The following is a 12,082-nucleotide window of genomic DNA, read 5'->3' as shown; positions in this document are numbered from 1 at the left end:
TCATCTGATTGGTCCGCACCAATCATATAAATAAACATTATATGACATTATATTATATAATTTATATTAAATAAACATTATATGACTGTGATCCGCACAGATGAGCATTGGACTGAATTTCACCGAAAGTTAGTTTGTACGAGGCTGAATCATGATCATATAAACAAGCATCAACACTTGCTAGCGAAAACCGTTCAAAAATTGAATCGTGAAAAATCAACATATAAGACAAGGAGGTTCTCATTTTACGCATGCATGACATGCTAGAATGCTTAGACAAATAACATACAATTACAGATACTGTCCGTCTCGCAAGAATGCGAACCTTTGAAGAATGTTGACCTTTCATGTTGATTTTTCATAACTAGACACAACTTGATTTTTAAACGATTTTCCTTAATGAATGTTGAGATTTTTTCATATGATCGTGGACTAGACACAACTCAATCTCCGAGAAAATTTTCCTGGCAAGTGTCGCGACATGTTTATATGATCGTGCTTCAGATTATATGATTTATGCTACACTTGTATGTTTCTACGGTACTTTAAATTAATGGTTAATATTTTTAGGTGATTTTCTTGTAATAAATAAAAAGAGTATATACAATGAATAAGATTAGTAGAACATTAGTGAAAGATTCAATGATAATCCATAAATGGACTACTTTATCAAATTTTAGTACAATATCAAGCTACGGTAATGAAGTTTCTAGCCCTCTTTTTACAATCTTTATATATCATGTATACATATTATATTTTTTATAGATGTTTCAATTGTTAAAAATTTAATAACAAATAATGAGATTTTGGACAATGAAAACACTATGAAATATATTGAAGAAAATATTAAAAACATGGATGCAAAAACTGCTGTTAAAACTATAAATATTTTATATCAAAAGTTCAATAGAAATATAAAATTAGATCAGACGGACTTCACAAATTCCAAAGGATTTGGAAATATTTGTAAAGTGATACTCAAAGATGTTAGATCTTTAAGCAGATATGATACTATAAACATTTTACAATGTTTACTATTTTTTAATGTTCCGGCTAACAGTGTATTAATTCAAACATTGCTTCAAATGATACGTGTTTACTTGAATGATTTCACAGTTGGACAGATAATGATTCTATATAGTATGTTATACGATATGGAAAAATCATTTCTGTCTGAATCTTTACTTCGTGCATTACCTTATGCTTTTAAACAGCAAGCTCAAATTGAACTTAATTCAGATAGTACTAATTTGTTTCAAGCCCTTAACTTCTGTTCTATGATAAATAATTTAACTGTAAAAAGGCATATTCTCCGAGTTTTACAGAAAAATAAAAACAGAATAAATTTAGACAATGTAATGCCAGTTTTTAATGCAATATATAGTTTACCAAAGTTGTGTCTACCTTCTACACGACTTCTGCCTTATGTACAACGTATGATATTGATTAATTGTAATAGATTAAATTTCAATGAAATCGAGCATTTACTTCATTGCATTTCTAAAAAAGTTCTAAATTCGTAAGTGTTATATAATTAAAATTACTTATATCATACAAATATTTATATTATTTGTAATTTTTTTTTTCTAGAGAAAAGAAGTTCTATAACGAAGCATTAATAGATAAATTATGTTCTACTGTGTTAATTAGCAATACTACTTTCCAACAAAAATTAATCATCTTACAGCATTTAAATGACATACGCTTTTGTAATATTCCTTTGTTAAATTGTTTAGTGGAAAAATGTCTTAAAAATCCAAATATTTTAGAAAGATATTCTATCGATATACATACATTTATCAAAGGCTATATTATTGCTGATTATATACCACATAATTGGGAAACTATAGGCAGAAAATTGCAGAATCTTATTATCACTATAGATTGTTCAGTATCTAACACAGTGTCTACTGCTTTCCATTTACTTTCACTAAATTTTTATTGTCCGGAATTAATAGAAAAGTCTTTCATATTATATAATTCTTTCTGTGAAAAAAATTCATTTCTTTCTGTAAAAGATATTACATTATCTGTGTTAAAATTATATTGGTGTGTAAAACAGCTTTATCCTGAATATAATGGGTTTGTGCCAGATGAAAGCAAATTAAATGAAATTAAAATTGAACATGACAGTAGTGAAATACCTTATTTAATAGATAGTCTAAAAGAAGCTGTTGGAGGTACTGAATACATAAAAAGTGGTTTAAGAACAAAATTCGGCGAATTTGTTGGTAAACATATTTGTGAATAATCATAACCAAACATTAACAGCAACGATTTGCAGCTTCAAATCTTTGATTTTTATTATTTTAGATTACGTCGTTGTCATACAACCGGATGGCTCTTTTATAAATACTAATAATTATGATAATATTACATTTGTTGAAGAACTAGCATCGCTAACAGAATGTAGCAAGTAAGAAATAATTTTGAAGTAGTTTAATAATTATTCCATTAATCCAAAAATAATGTTTATTTTGATTTACAGAATTCTCTTTTTCGCTTTCCCAATAGAGGCATATTCTATTAATAAAGGAAATTTATTATCTACAGTGAAGATACAATTAAAAATAATAGAAACATTACCAGGTTTCCACTCCTTTGTTATAAATCCATACCTCTGGGAGAAGTTCTCTGATAAAGAAAAAGTGTTACATCTTCAGAAAGCCATACAATTGAAACAGTACAATTCAAAATGATAGTAGTTCATAAATTGTTTATAAAAATAAATATAATTTAATAAATATAAAAAATTGTAAAAATAAGAAACAAAATCATTTTTCATACTCCATGTATTATGGTATTTTTGTTATAAGATTAAGATAAATATATTTGTTTTAATAATATATTTAACATATTTTAATACACAGGGTGAGGCACTTAAAACAGGCTGCTTGAATATCTCGGCCGTTATTGATGATAGAAAAAAGTATGTCTGACCAAACTTGCATGGTAGATCTTTGATAAGTAGTTTTTTTGAATGGAATAATGTCTTTTTTACGTGCCATCCAGTAGAGTGTTTTAAGATGCATACAATGACCAGACAAAATCACAGTCATCTAAAATCAATTGCATGAGACAATAATTTACTTTATGAGAACGGTTGAATAATTTACTTTATATAATGGTAATTTATTAATATACCTGTACACTGTTACTTTAGATACTTAAAGTGGTGACCTTGACTATTGATGCGTCTAAAGCGTTGCGAGAAATCAATCACGGCCGGATTAATCGTGAATTTTTATTTATGGGGAAACTTAAAGCAGCAAATGTACAGCAGTAAAAGCAGCAAATATCAATAACCAGAAAAAAAATGTATTAACATGAGCATCGATGGTCAAGATCACTATTTTTAACATTTAAACTAGCAGTGTACTGGTACAGTAAAAAATCACCATTACATGAAATAAATTATTTTCTCTTGTAATTGATCTTTAATGACCTCAAATTATAGTGCGCGTCTTAAAACACTCTGTTAGATGGCACATAAAAAAGCATATAGTTCCACTAAAAAAAACGAATTTGACCTTCATATGACCTTTATGGGTCTACCTATCAAAGAACTATTTACATCAAATTATGTGTCTCTCAACACCATACAAGTTTGATGTGACATATTTTTTTCTATCATCAATAAAAGTGGAAATATTCAAATGACCTATTCAAAGATGTTAATATTATTAAAACTAGGACTTTCCAAAAGTTTAAAGAAATATTTACAATGAACTCTTCATTTATGTAACAATTTATTTATATGAAAATATTTATAACATCAACAATTAAAATGTATAATTTCAGAATCATATATTTCATAATATATTTCTACAAAATTTGCATTATAAATCAAATAATTTATATACTACTAATTTTAATGTATTGATGAACTTTTGTATAGATGAATATTTTTGCATAGGAATAATGTAAATATAAGTAACATATATATCGAAGATAATAGTTATTAATGTATAAATAATGTATTTCATGACATGTTTCTCTCCTATAATTGTTAATAAGTTATATAAATGTAAGTTGGTATTGTTATTATGAAAGACATATTTTGATAAACACACAAGTAATGCTTTTAAACATAGACAATATATTGATAACAGAATAATTAAAATGTAAAATAGCACCCAGTAGCACCATTTTCTGAATAAAAAACAATTATTAATATCACTGATTTAGACCAAATAATTTCAAAGCATTGAAAGCAGTAGCTAAGGCAACCTCTTCTGGAGCAATTTGCATAAATGCTGCTACCATTTCTACTATTGCTGGTAAGGCACATGGTTCATTACGTTGAAAAGTACAGTAACGATGAAGAAATGTCATGGATCGTTCAGTTAGAGCATCTTTAACATGTATAGGTAATTTGCTGGCTCTAGTATTAGGATACATGAATGGAGCATCCGTTTCTACTAATATTCTGTCTAGAGGTGCAAGTCTTTTTTCCAACAGTTGTCTTATTCCACTATCAGATTTGTCTTTGCATAAATATCCTGTAATTCCTAGATAAAAACCATGGTCTAAATAAATTTGTGCTTCCTTTGCAGTTCCGATAAATGAATGGATTAAAACTGGTGGTAAACAATTTTTATAGTGATTCAGAACTTCTAGAACATCTGTCTGAGCACCTCTTTCATGTATTACAAGTGGCTTAGTTAATTGACATGCAAGTTCTACTTGTTTATGAAATACAGCACGTTGTGTTTCAGGATCAGAAAAATCACGACTATAATCTAAGCCACATTCTCCTACTGCTACACATTCGGGATTATTAGCTATGCTTTCAAGTTCTTGCAAAGTATCAGGATTTTCCCATGATTTTGCATCATGAGGGTGCACACCAGCAGTAGAATAAAGAGTACCAGGATATATCCTAGTTAATCTTAGTGCCTCTTTACTAGAACGAATACTTGCACCTGTTACCATAATCTTTTGTACCCCTGCATCCTTTGCTCTTTGAATTACGCTATCTAAATCTCTGCTATATTTTTTATTAGTAAGATTGGCACCAACATCAACTATGATATAATTCTCATAACATTGTGTCATAGCTGAGGAAATAGCTTTTTCCTCTGCATTTGATGCAGTAGTATTTTCAGCCATTCCTCAATATTCAACTGCAATATCTGAAATAAAAAATAATAATAATAATTATTGGAAATATATATTGTTCATTGTGAAAAATATATCAGTATAAACATAAAGAATTAAAAAAAGTGACAATATTTATCAAATTTTATTACATTTAGTTATTATTGAAATAATGATACAAAGAAAACAATGTATATATGATAGATGATTAAATTACTTAACCATAGTAATTTGAGAAATAAATGAAATATATAATCATGAATTTATACTAAATATTATAATATAGATATTTTTTTAGATACTAACAACAAGATACAATATGCATTTGTTGCCAACCAGATAAAACTGCTTTCAATTAATCTGAGATGTCAAAATCCGTATTTTTATAAATGATGTATATGATCATTTGAGATATATAACTATATATATGTATACATATAAAGATATTTTATCAATAAATTCGTAGTGCTTTCTTCTTGCTAAATATTTTTTGGAACTAATACAAAAGCATTACACATGCACGGCACTTGATCATATAATGATACACAATGTTGTCTTGCACGCTATACCACACAACCAATTCTTTCAATAAGTTGATTTAATCAAACACATAGGCTTTTGGTGCTGTCGAATCGTACAAGCTGTTACTGTAACAAAGCACTATATGTGTCGATCTTCCCAAGAGACTGTTCTATAATTCATTTTATTATATATATAATACTTATTAAATACAATATATTTAACTTTTTATAAAAAAGTAAAAACATCAATTCCCGTTAAATTCCCGTAAGATTTACTATTTATATAAATGACATATTATTTATATAGTACATTGAAATTATAGAATAATTTCAATACTTTCACCTTATATAAACTGAATTGGTTAATTTCATATCATAATTGTTACAAGAAAGAATATAGCCTAAAATCATATTACTCAATATACGCGGGAAATATAATTATCATGAAGGTAACTATCTTATGAAACATTTTTATTATTGTTTAACGATGTAAAGTAGTAAAATAATTTATTATTGGAGTATTAATCTATCATAATAATACTCAATATAATATCTATTTTACTTTCAATTTTGTTTTTATCTTAAAAACATTATATACGACATTTATACACAATTATTTATTAGGTTATTTTTTTTTACAGAAAAGGAAAACAAGACGTCAACTTCTGGCTGAAAAAGAAGCTATTGCTAAAAGCTTAGTTGATAAAGCAAACTCTGTGAAAAATCCCTTAGAGCCCTTAAATTTCTTTCATAAATATATGACAAAGGATAATCAAACTATTGAACTCTCTTGCATGAAAGCCATAGATGCACAACCTAAATGTATTCTTTGGATTTTTGATATTATGGAACGTAATATGAAATCTCTGTATGAACAAAGTGATTGGGGTTGGGATTCAGTCGCCAAACAAAAACAATTAACAGAGCCAACAGCTTGGTATTTAGTAGCAACTTCCAATGAGAAATTTGTTGGGTTTTCTCATTTTCGTTTTGATATAGATTATCGGGAAGAAGTACTGTATTGGTATGTAGATCTTATACATACATTTATAATTTATAGAAGATGACAAGTTTTATTTTATAATTTTTTTTTTATAATTGTTTTTCAGTTATGAAATGCAGTTGGAATCCACAGTACGACGAAAAGGACTTGGCCATTTTATGATGTCTGCTCTTGAAGCTATGGCATCAAAAAACAAGATGCGTAAAGTAGTTCTGACTGTACTTAAACTTAACCCATCAGCGATGCAATTTTTCTATTCCCTTGGGTAAGTAAGATATAATTTATAAATATATAGATATAATTTTATTGGGATATAAAAACTAATAACTATACAACAGAAAATTAATATAAGGAAAATAGATTTTTACACCTTTAACTTTATTACAGAATTTTTAATACTTAGAATGTACATACATACATACAGATGTATAAAATTACATTTTCTAAAGTAATAGTACGACTAGCATGGAGATGTAATATCTTATAAAAACCCACATTTTATTTTTCAGTATAACTGCAAGAATATGTTTCTGTATTTTTGTATTCATATTTATAACAATATGAATAATAATAATAATAATAATAATGATAATCAATAATAATATCAATTAAATATCTATGGTAATGAACAAAATTACAAAAAATATTTTATATCTTTTTCTGTTGAATATCATAATTAATATCTTTCTTGATAAAAAGTAGATCACAGTAAGAAAAAGTATCTTATGTAAAAGAGGATTTATATATGTGCCTTATACAAGTTATAGTTCTTGTATGCATGAAAAATTTCATAACAATATGGAATTAAAAGCATATAAAAATAACGGTATCCACTAAATTGTAATTGTAAATCATTTTTTCCAACTGATATTGTTACAGCTACAAGATGGATAAAACCAGTCCACCAGCATCTGATCAATTGGATTATATCATTTTGAGTAAGGCCGTTGATAGTGGAACAATGAGCAGAAATCTTAATTCTTTTTAATGAGTCTAAGTGATCATTAAATTCTACGTTTAAGATTGTGTCTTGTGAAATAAGATTGGTAATATTTGGTGTGGACATAAATTAACAATAGGCGATTTCAACGATGGTCCTACATTATGGAATGTAAGCGGAGCTTTACTAATAACCCAATCATCTATATAATTAAGAAATTTTGTTAAATCAACTTCTACGGATTCGGAAACATTAAAATAACGCAAATAAGAATTATCATTCCAACACATGTCTAAAGCTGCTTGATGTAAAACCATTCCAATACCTTTACCAGCTCCTTCTGGGATAGGAAATACTCGAAAGTTAACAACGCTTAGATCCGCAGGAAAATCGTAACGAAGTGGCGAGAAATACGCATTTAAATTAAAAGGTAAAGAATTATGTGGATGCATGGCAATTATAGGGTGTAATAGTTCTTCTGATGCTAAATGGCCATATAATGAGAGTACACCTGATGGGTGATTTGTTGGTGGTGTCGAAGATATACAAAAAGACTTCTTTTTTTCGAGAACAAACGTGAATATATGATTTGTTAACAAGTTATCAGTTATACCTTGTCCAAGTCCTCTATTATCATCTTGAAGTAATCGTCTATCCTGCATAATCTGTATAAAAATATTATATATGTACAGTGTGTATATATTATATATTCTTACACGAGTGAACGATATATTAGATACATACTTCAATTTGCCCAGGTGCCATAGAACTTACACCTAATGGTTGTGCTGTTACAACTGTTAGTCGAAGCTTCTTATCTTCTATGTATGTACTTGACGCCATTGGGTAATAGTTTCCTTGTGTAGGAAGCTTTGGAAATCTTTGACGCTTAATCATCTAAATAATAATCATTCTCTTAAACATATTTACTAGTGATGATGGAATATTTTAGATATTTTTACTTACATTAAGGCCATTTAGATCTGTATAGAATTGGTCTCCTGAAGCTATATCTGTACTTAGTCTCATAGCAAGTTCATAATTTTGCGTTTCTGATATGTTAATTTCATTATGAACACGTAAACCAAGTCCATCAGTACCAGGAGAGTTGTATAATATACAAGTATGACGTACATGTGCAAATTCTACAAATACTTTAGATACAATGGGTCCAGTTATTAAGTGTATAATACATTTATTGTCCATATATACTAAATCTGGTTCTGCTTTATCAGGTAAGAATAAATAAGCTCCACTTTTATCTTTACCAGAACCTCTGGTACCATATTTAACAAATTCTAAATGAACAGGTACTGTTATGTTAGTGACTCTTAAAGCTTTCAGAAGACCTGACTTTCCAAAAGATGCAGATAATTCTGGTCGTTGTGTAATTGAAAATTCTTGTGCATTTGGTATTACTTGAATTTGATTAAAACCTGGTATTTTTGGGAGGTTTATATCTGTATTAAAAACAGTTATGTTCGCAACATGCACTTCCCTGCATATAATAAATAGTAAAAAGTTGAATTGTAAAAATAAATATTTAATAATTTAAAAAATGAAATTACGTACGGTGGAAACGATGATTTCGACAAAGCGTGAATTACGTATGTTGTAATACCAAATCCAGGTACAGTAACCAAGAATGATAACTCATATCTAGCAACAGTTAATGCAGCTGGTCCAATCCAAATTGGAGAAATTTGACATTGTACTGGTTGACCCATACGATCAGTAACTTTAACAAACGGAGTGGATACGACCAATGTCTGTACTTTCGTTCTTTGTCTTGGAATAGAATTATAAAGAATAACTTTTTTTAAAGGATTTTCCTCCCTTAATATTAGGACATGTTTGTCTCCTACACTGGTATGGCGCAATCTAAAGCATTAAAACATGAGTTTTTTACAATTATTATTTTATTTATTTTTAAAAATTATTATTTTTCATAAAATATTCATAAATTTTTCTCAAACCTAGATTCATCAAGTGAAATATATACAGCATCTACATTAACAGAAGATTCCTGTGGAGTTTTTAATAAATGAACCACTGATTGTTGTAATACATGCGCAGAATTATTCAAGGCCATTATCATCTTCTTAGCATAATCTATAACAACTTCATCTCTGGCAGTTCCAGTAATACCATCATGATGTTGAAACAAAGAATGCCACATTCTTGCCTTACTTAAACGTTGTGCAAGAGTACCTTCCACTAAATTGTCATTACCTTTAGTCCAAGCTGTAGTAGTTAATATTTCCGATGCCCTTAGTAAACTCAATAATACACGATCTAATCGTTTGTGAAAAGGCCTAAAATGTATTTAATAAACATGTTGTTGATAGTTTACTATGATTAATTTTAATTTGAGTGTACCTTGATGTATAATATCCGCTCCAATAATGATCATCTCTGTCGGAATATGTGAAGAAATCGCCAGATAAAGTAGGAAATTCGTTTAAAGTGTGTTTTTCCCTGATCGCATCAAAGTAGTCGCTTAACGTTCCAAATTTAATTTGAACGTTCATTTGTGAGTTTTGATTCATATAATCAAAAAGTTTTTGATAATTATTAAACTGAGCATCCCACTCAGTAAAATGAGTATACCTAAAATCATCTCCTAATGGTACTAATACCACATCAGTTTTGAAAAGCTGAGATTTTTTACGGTACTGATCCAGTAAGAGAGCAGCTCTTTCTGCAATATTTGATTTAGTTATGGCTCTTGGAGCTATTTTCCATGGACAACTTAGTCCAAAATTTTGCAGTCTATAAAAGTCAAATTGACAACATATTTTTGGATCTGGGCCACAAGTGTGTGGCACATCATAACTATAAAATGGCATTATATGTGTAAAGATTTCTGTCGATCCATCATTATCCCATAATTGTCTCCAACGAAATTCTAATTGTTTTCGTTTAGCTAATCTTTTTTTAACTGAATAATGAACTCTTTGTATCAATACATTTTCCAATCCTGCCTTTTTCAACAGATATGGCATAGTTGGAGAAAGACCAAATGGATCAATAGCCCAACCTGAATTTGGTATATAATCTAAATTATATTTTAACCATTGATGACCCTCTGTAAGTTGTGTAAGCTGAGACGTCCAATGAGAAACAGATTCATCTGGCATAACCCAACCTCCTGATACAATTTCTAATTGACCATCATGAATCAAACGTTTAACTAAATTATGAGTTATCTTAGACTGACTTTCCCACCAAAGTTGAAAGAATGATATCTCTGCCCAAATAAATTTACGTCTTCTGTCTTCTGCCAATTTTGTTACCATATTATTTAATATATTTTGTGTTTGAAATGCATAGTATTTCTCAAAGGTACTAAGCCAACCAGGATCATTATGAGAATGTGGAACAACAAATACTTTCAGCTTTCTATTTGGATGCCATTGTTTCTCATCATATGTGATATCCCATCCTTGTTTCCAAACTCCACCATCCACATTATCAAACTCTAATTGCCTATATATCTCTAACATTTGAATATCAACTTCAGGAATTTTTTGTATGTTAAAATTGCATTTAAGTACTTTTCCTAAATGGGAAGAACTAGATGACATAGGTTGATCAGGACGATTTATAGAATGGTCTATAGGTACAAAATGTTTTGCTTCAGCCACTTCCCTTAAAGCATTCATAACTTCATGATGCTTATTGAAATCTTTTTCTAACTTTGCTAATCTATTCTCAAAGTGTAGCCATTGATTCTAAGAATATAAAACAATAAGTTATTTTTGTTTATTATATATAAATTATAATCTATAGATATTTATTGAATAACTTACATCATTAACAGAAAGTTTAGACCCTTGTCCAGGTGGAAAAAGTGTTAAATCCATTATTAAATATATCATAACACAGCAGGCAAGAATTAAGCCTGCACTGATGATTGCTAATGTTTTCCTAGTCCTCATTTTGACACATTTATTTATTTAAATATACCGTTGTTCTTAGATGAACTAAGCTATCAATAACATTTAAAGATTAAATCTTTCTGGTTTCGAAAAGAAATGTAACTTTCTTTAGTATAAAAACTGGATCTTAACCTTATATGTATGTTTATTTCAAAAATTACATATTTATTTTATTTCATTAAGAAACTAGATATCTTTACTTAAAAAGAAAAAATTGAAGAAATATAAAATTCTGTTCATTCACATAAAATAACACATCGACATTACATTAATTATTAATATTACATTTCTTCAAGATTACACTGCATGGTCTGTATGTGACCTCTTGCAACTACCGCCGTCGCCATATGTTTGTATGTAGTCAAGTATACACATATGAAAAAAGGTTAGACCATATACGGTTTAAGGCCTAAGATAAAGTATAAAGAGTACATGTAGTACATATAGGATAATATATGTTTACATTATACGTATGCTAATAAGCTATAAGCAGTAGATGTGTATTTAAATTTCTTTTGGTTTCAGTTTTTCATATTCAAAGCATACTTAAATGTACTTTTACCACTTATCGTTTATC

The 12,082-nt window shown here is 28.7% G+C and overlaps 4 protein-coding genes and 1 long non-coding RNA gene across 7 annotated transcripts; 2 read left to right on the top strand and 3 right to left on the bottom strand.

The window, feature by feature from the left end:
* The first annotated feature begins 14 nt into the window (after window positions 1-14).
* Window positions 15-2,786, top strand: LOC117157591 (uncharacterized). Of its 3 annotated transcripts, none has more exons than XM_076624008.1 (6): window positions 15-128; window positions 571-697; window positions 766-1,519; window positions 1,591-2,231; window positions 2,314-2,416; window positions 2,489-2,786. In XM_076624008.1, the coding sequence occupies exons 2-6, from the start codon at window positions 607-609 to the stop codon at window positions 2,697-2,699; spliced, it is 1,800 nt and encodes a 599-aa protein (XP_076480123.1). In that variant the 5' UTR covers window positions 15-128; window positions 571-606; the 3' UTR covers window positions 2,700-2,786. The 3 variants fall into 3 exon arrangements, with proteins under 3 accessions (XP_076480123.1, XP_033191638.1, XP_076480122.1); XM_033335747.2 differs by lacking the exon at window positions 15-128 and adding an exon at window positions 152-467; XM_076624007.1 differs by lacking the exon at window positions 15-128 and having other exon boundaries at window positions 152-697.
* LOC143303558 (uncharacterized) lies at window positions 2,775-3,687 on the bottom strand. Its single transcript, XR_013059986.1, has 2 exons — window positions 3,145-3,687; window positions 2,775-3,059 (listed from the first exon to the last, which is right to left on the bottom strand). It is a non-coding gene; the product is annotated as an uncharacterized LOC143303558 (long non-coding RNA).
* A 45-nt stretch (window positions 3,688-3,732) lies between these two features.
* On the bottom strand, window positions 3,733-5,802 carry LOC117157592 (3'-5' ssDNA/RNA exonuclease TatD). The gene is made up of 2 exons (XM_033335763.2): window positions 5,407-5,802; window positions 3,733-5,135 (listed from the first exon to the last, which is right to left on the bottom strand). Exon 2 carries the CDS (start codon window positions 5,110-5,112, stop codon window positions 4,177-4,179), a length of 936 nt encoding a protein of 311 aa, XP_033191654.1. The 5' UTR covers window positions 5,113-5,135; window positions 5,407-5,802; the 3' UTR covers window positions 3,733-4,176.
* A 118-nt stretch (window positions 5,803-5,920) lies between these two features.
* Window positions 5,921-7,853, top strand: Naa40 (N-alpha-acetyltransferase 40). The gene is made up of 4 exons (XM_033335811.2): window positions 5,921-6,070; window positions 6,263-6,645; window positions 6,731-6,889; window positions 7,504-7,853. The coding sequence occupies exons 1-4, from the start codon at window positions 6,065-6,067 to the stop codon at window positions 7,610-7,612; spliced, it is 657 nt and encodes a 218-aa protein (XP_033191702.1). The 5' UTR covers window positions 5,921-6,064; the 3' UTR covers window positions 7,613-7,853.
* On the bottom strand, window positions 7,642-12,041 carry alpha-Man-IIa (alpha-mannosidase 2). Its single transcript, XM_033335659.2, has 7 exons — window positions 11,377-12,041; window positions 9,944-11,298; window positions 9,541-9,879; window positions 9,137-9,445; window positions 8,531-9,062; window positions 8,309-8,461; window positions 7,642-8,229 (listed from the first exon to the last, which is right to left on the bottom strand). The coding sequence occupies exons 1-7, from the start codon at window positions 11,503-11,505 to the stop codon at window positions 7,642-7,644; spliced, it is 3,405 nt and encodes a 1,134-aa protein (XP_033191550.1). The 5' UTR covers window positions 11,506-12,041.
* Between the last annotated feature and the right edge of the window lie 41 nt (window positions 12,042-12,082).

Source organism: Bombus vancouverensis, chromosome 14 (genome assembly GCF_051014615.1).
Source record: "Bombus vancouverensis nearcticus chromosome 14, iyBomVanc1_principal, whole genome shotgun sequence".
Lineage (NCBI taxonomy): Eukaryota > Metazoa > Arthropoda > Insecta > Hymenoptera > Apidae > Bombus > Bombus vancouverensis.
Note: the sequence above shows the minus strand (reverse complement) of the source record. Positions and strands in the feature narration are given on the sequence as shown.

What these genes read in the sequence shown, in the direction of transcription:
- alpha-Man-IIa (XM_033335659.2), bottom strand. Translation starts at nt 11,505, where the DNA reads ATGAGGACTAGGAAAACATTAGCAATCATCAGTGCAGGCTTAATTCTT. An exon ending in ATTTCACTTGATGAATCTAG is followed by an intron (nt 9,446 to 9,540) that starts GTTTGAGAAAAA and finishes TTAATGCTTTAG; the next exon opens with ATTGCGCCATACCAGTGTAG. An exon ending in TCGAAATCATCGTTTCCACC is followed by an intron (nt 9,063 to 9,136) that starts GTACGTAATTTC and finishes TATTATATGCAG; the next exon opens with GGAAGTGCATGTTGCGAACA.
- Naa40 (XM_033335811.2), top strand. An exon ending in CGGGAAGAAGTACTGTATTG is followed by an intron (nt 6,646 to 6,730) that starts GTATGTAGATCT and finishes ATTGTTTTTCAG; the next exon opens with TTATGAAATGCAGTTGGAAT. An exon ending in CAATTTTTCTATTCCCTTGG is followed by an intron (nt 6,890 to 7,503) that starts GTAAGTAAGATA and finishes ATATTGTTACAG; the next exon opens with CTACAAGATGGATAAAACCA.
- LOC117157591 (XM_076624008.1), top strand. Translation starts at nt 607, where the DNA reads ATGAATAAGATTAGTAGAACATTAGTGAAAGATTCAATGATAATCCAT. An exon ending in AAAATTCGGCGAATTTGTTG is followed by an intron (nt 2,232 to 2,313) that starts GTAAACATATTT and finishes TTATTATTTTAG; the next exon opens with ATTACGTCGTTGTCATACAA. An exon ending in TCGCTAACAGAATGTAGCAA is followed by an intron (nt 2,417 to 2,488) that starts GTAAGAAATAAT and finishes TTTGATTTACAG; the next exon opens with AATTCTCTTTTTCGCTTTCC.
- LOC117157592 (XM_033335763.2), bottom strand. Translation starts at nt 5,112, where the DNA reads ATGGCTGAAAATACTACTGCATCAAATGCAGAGGAAAAAGCTATTTCC.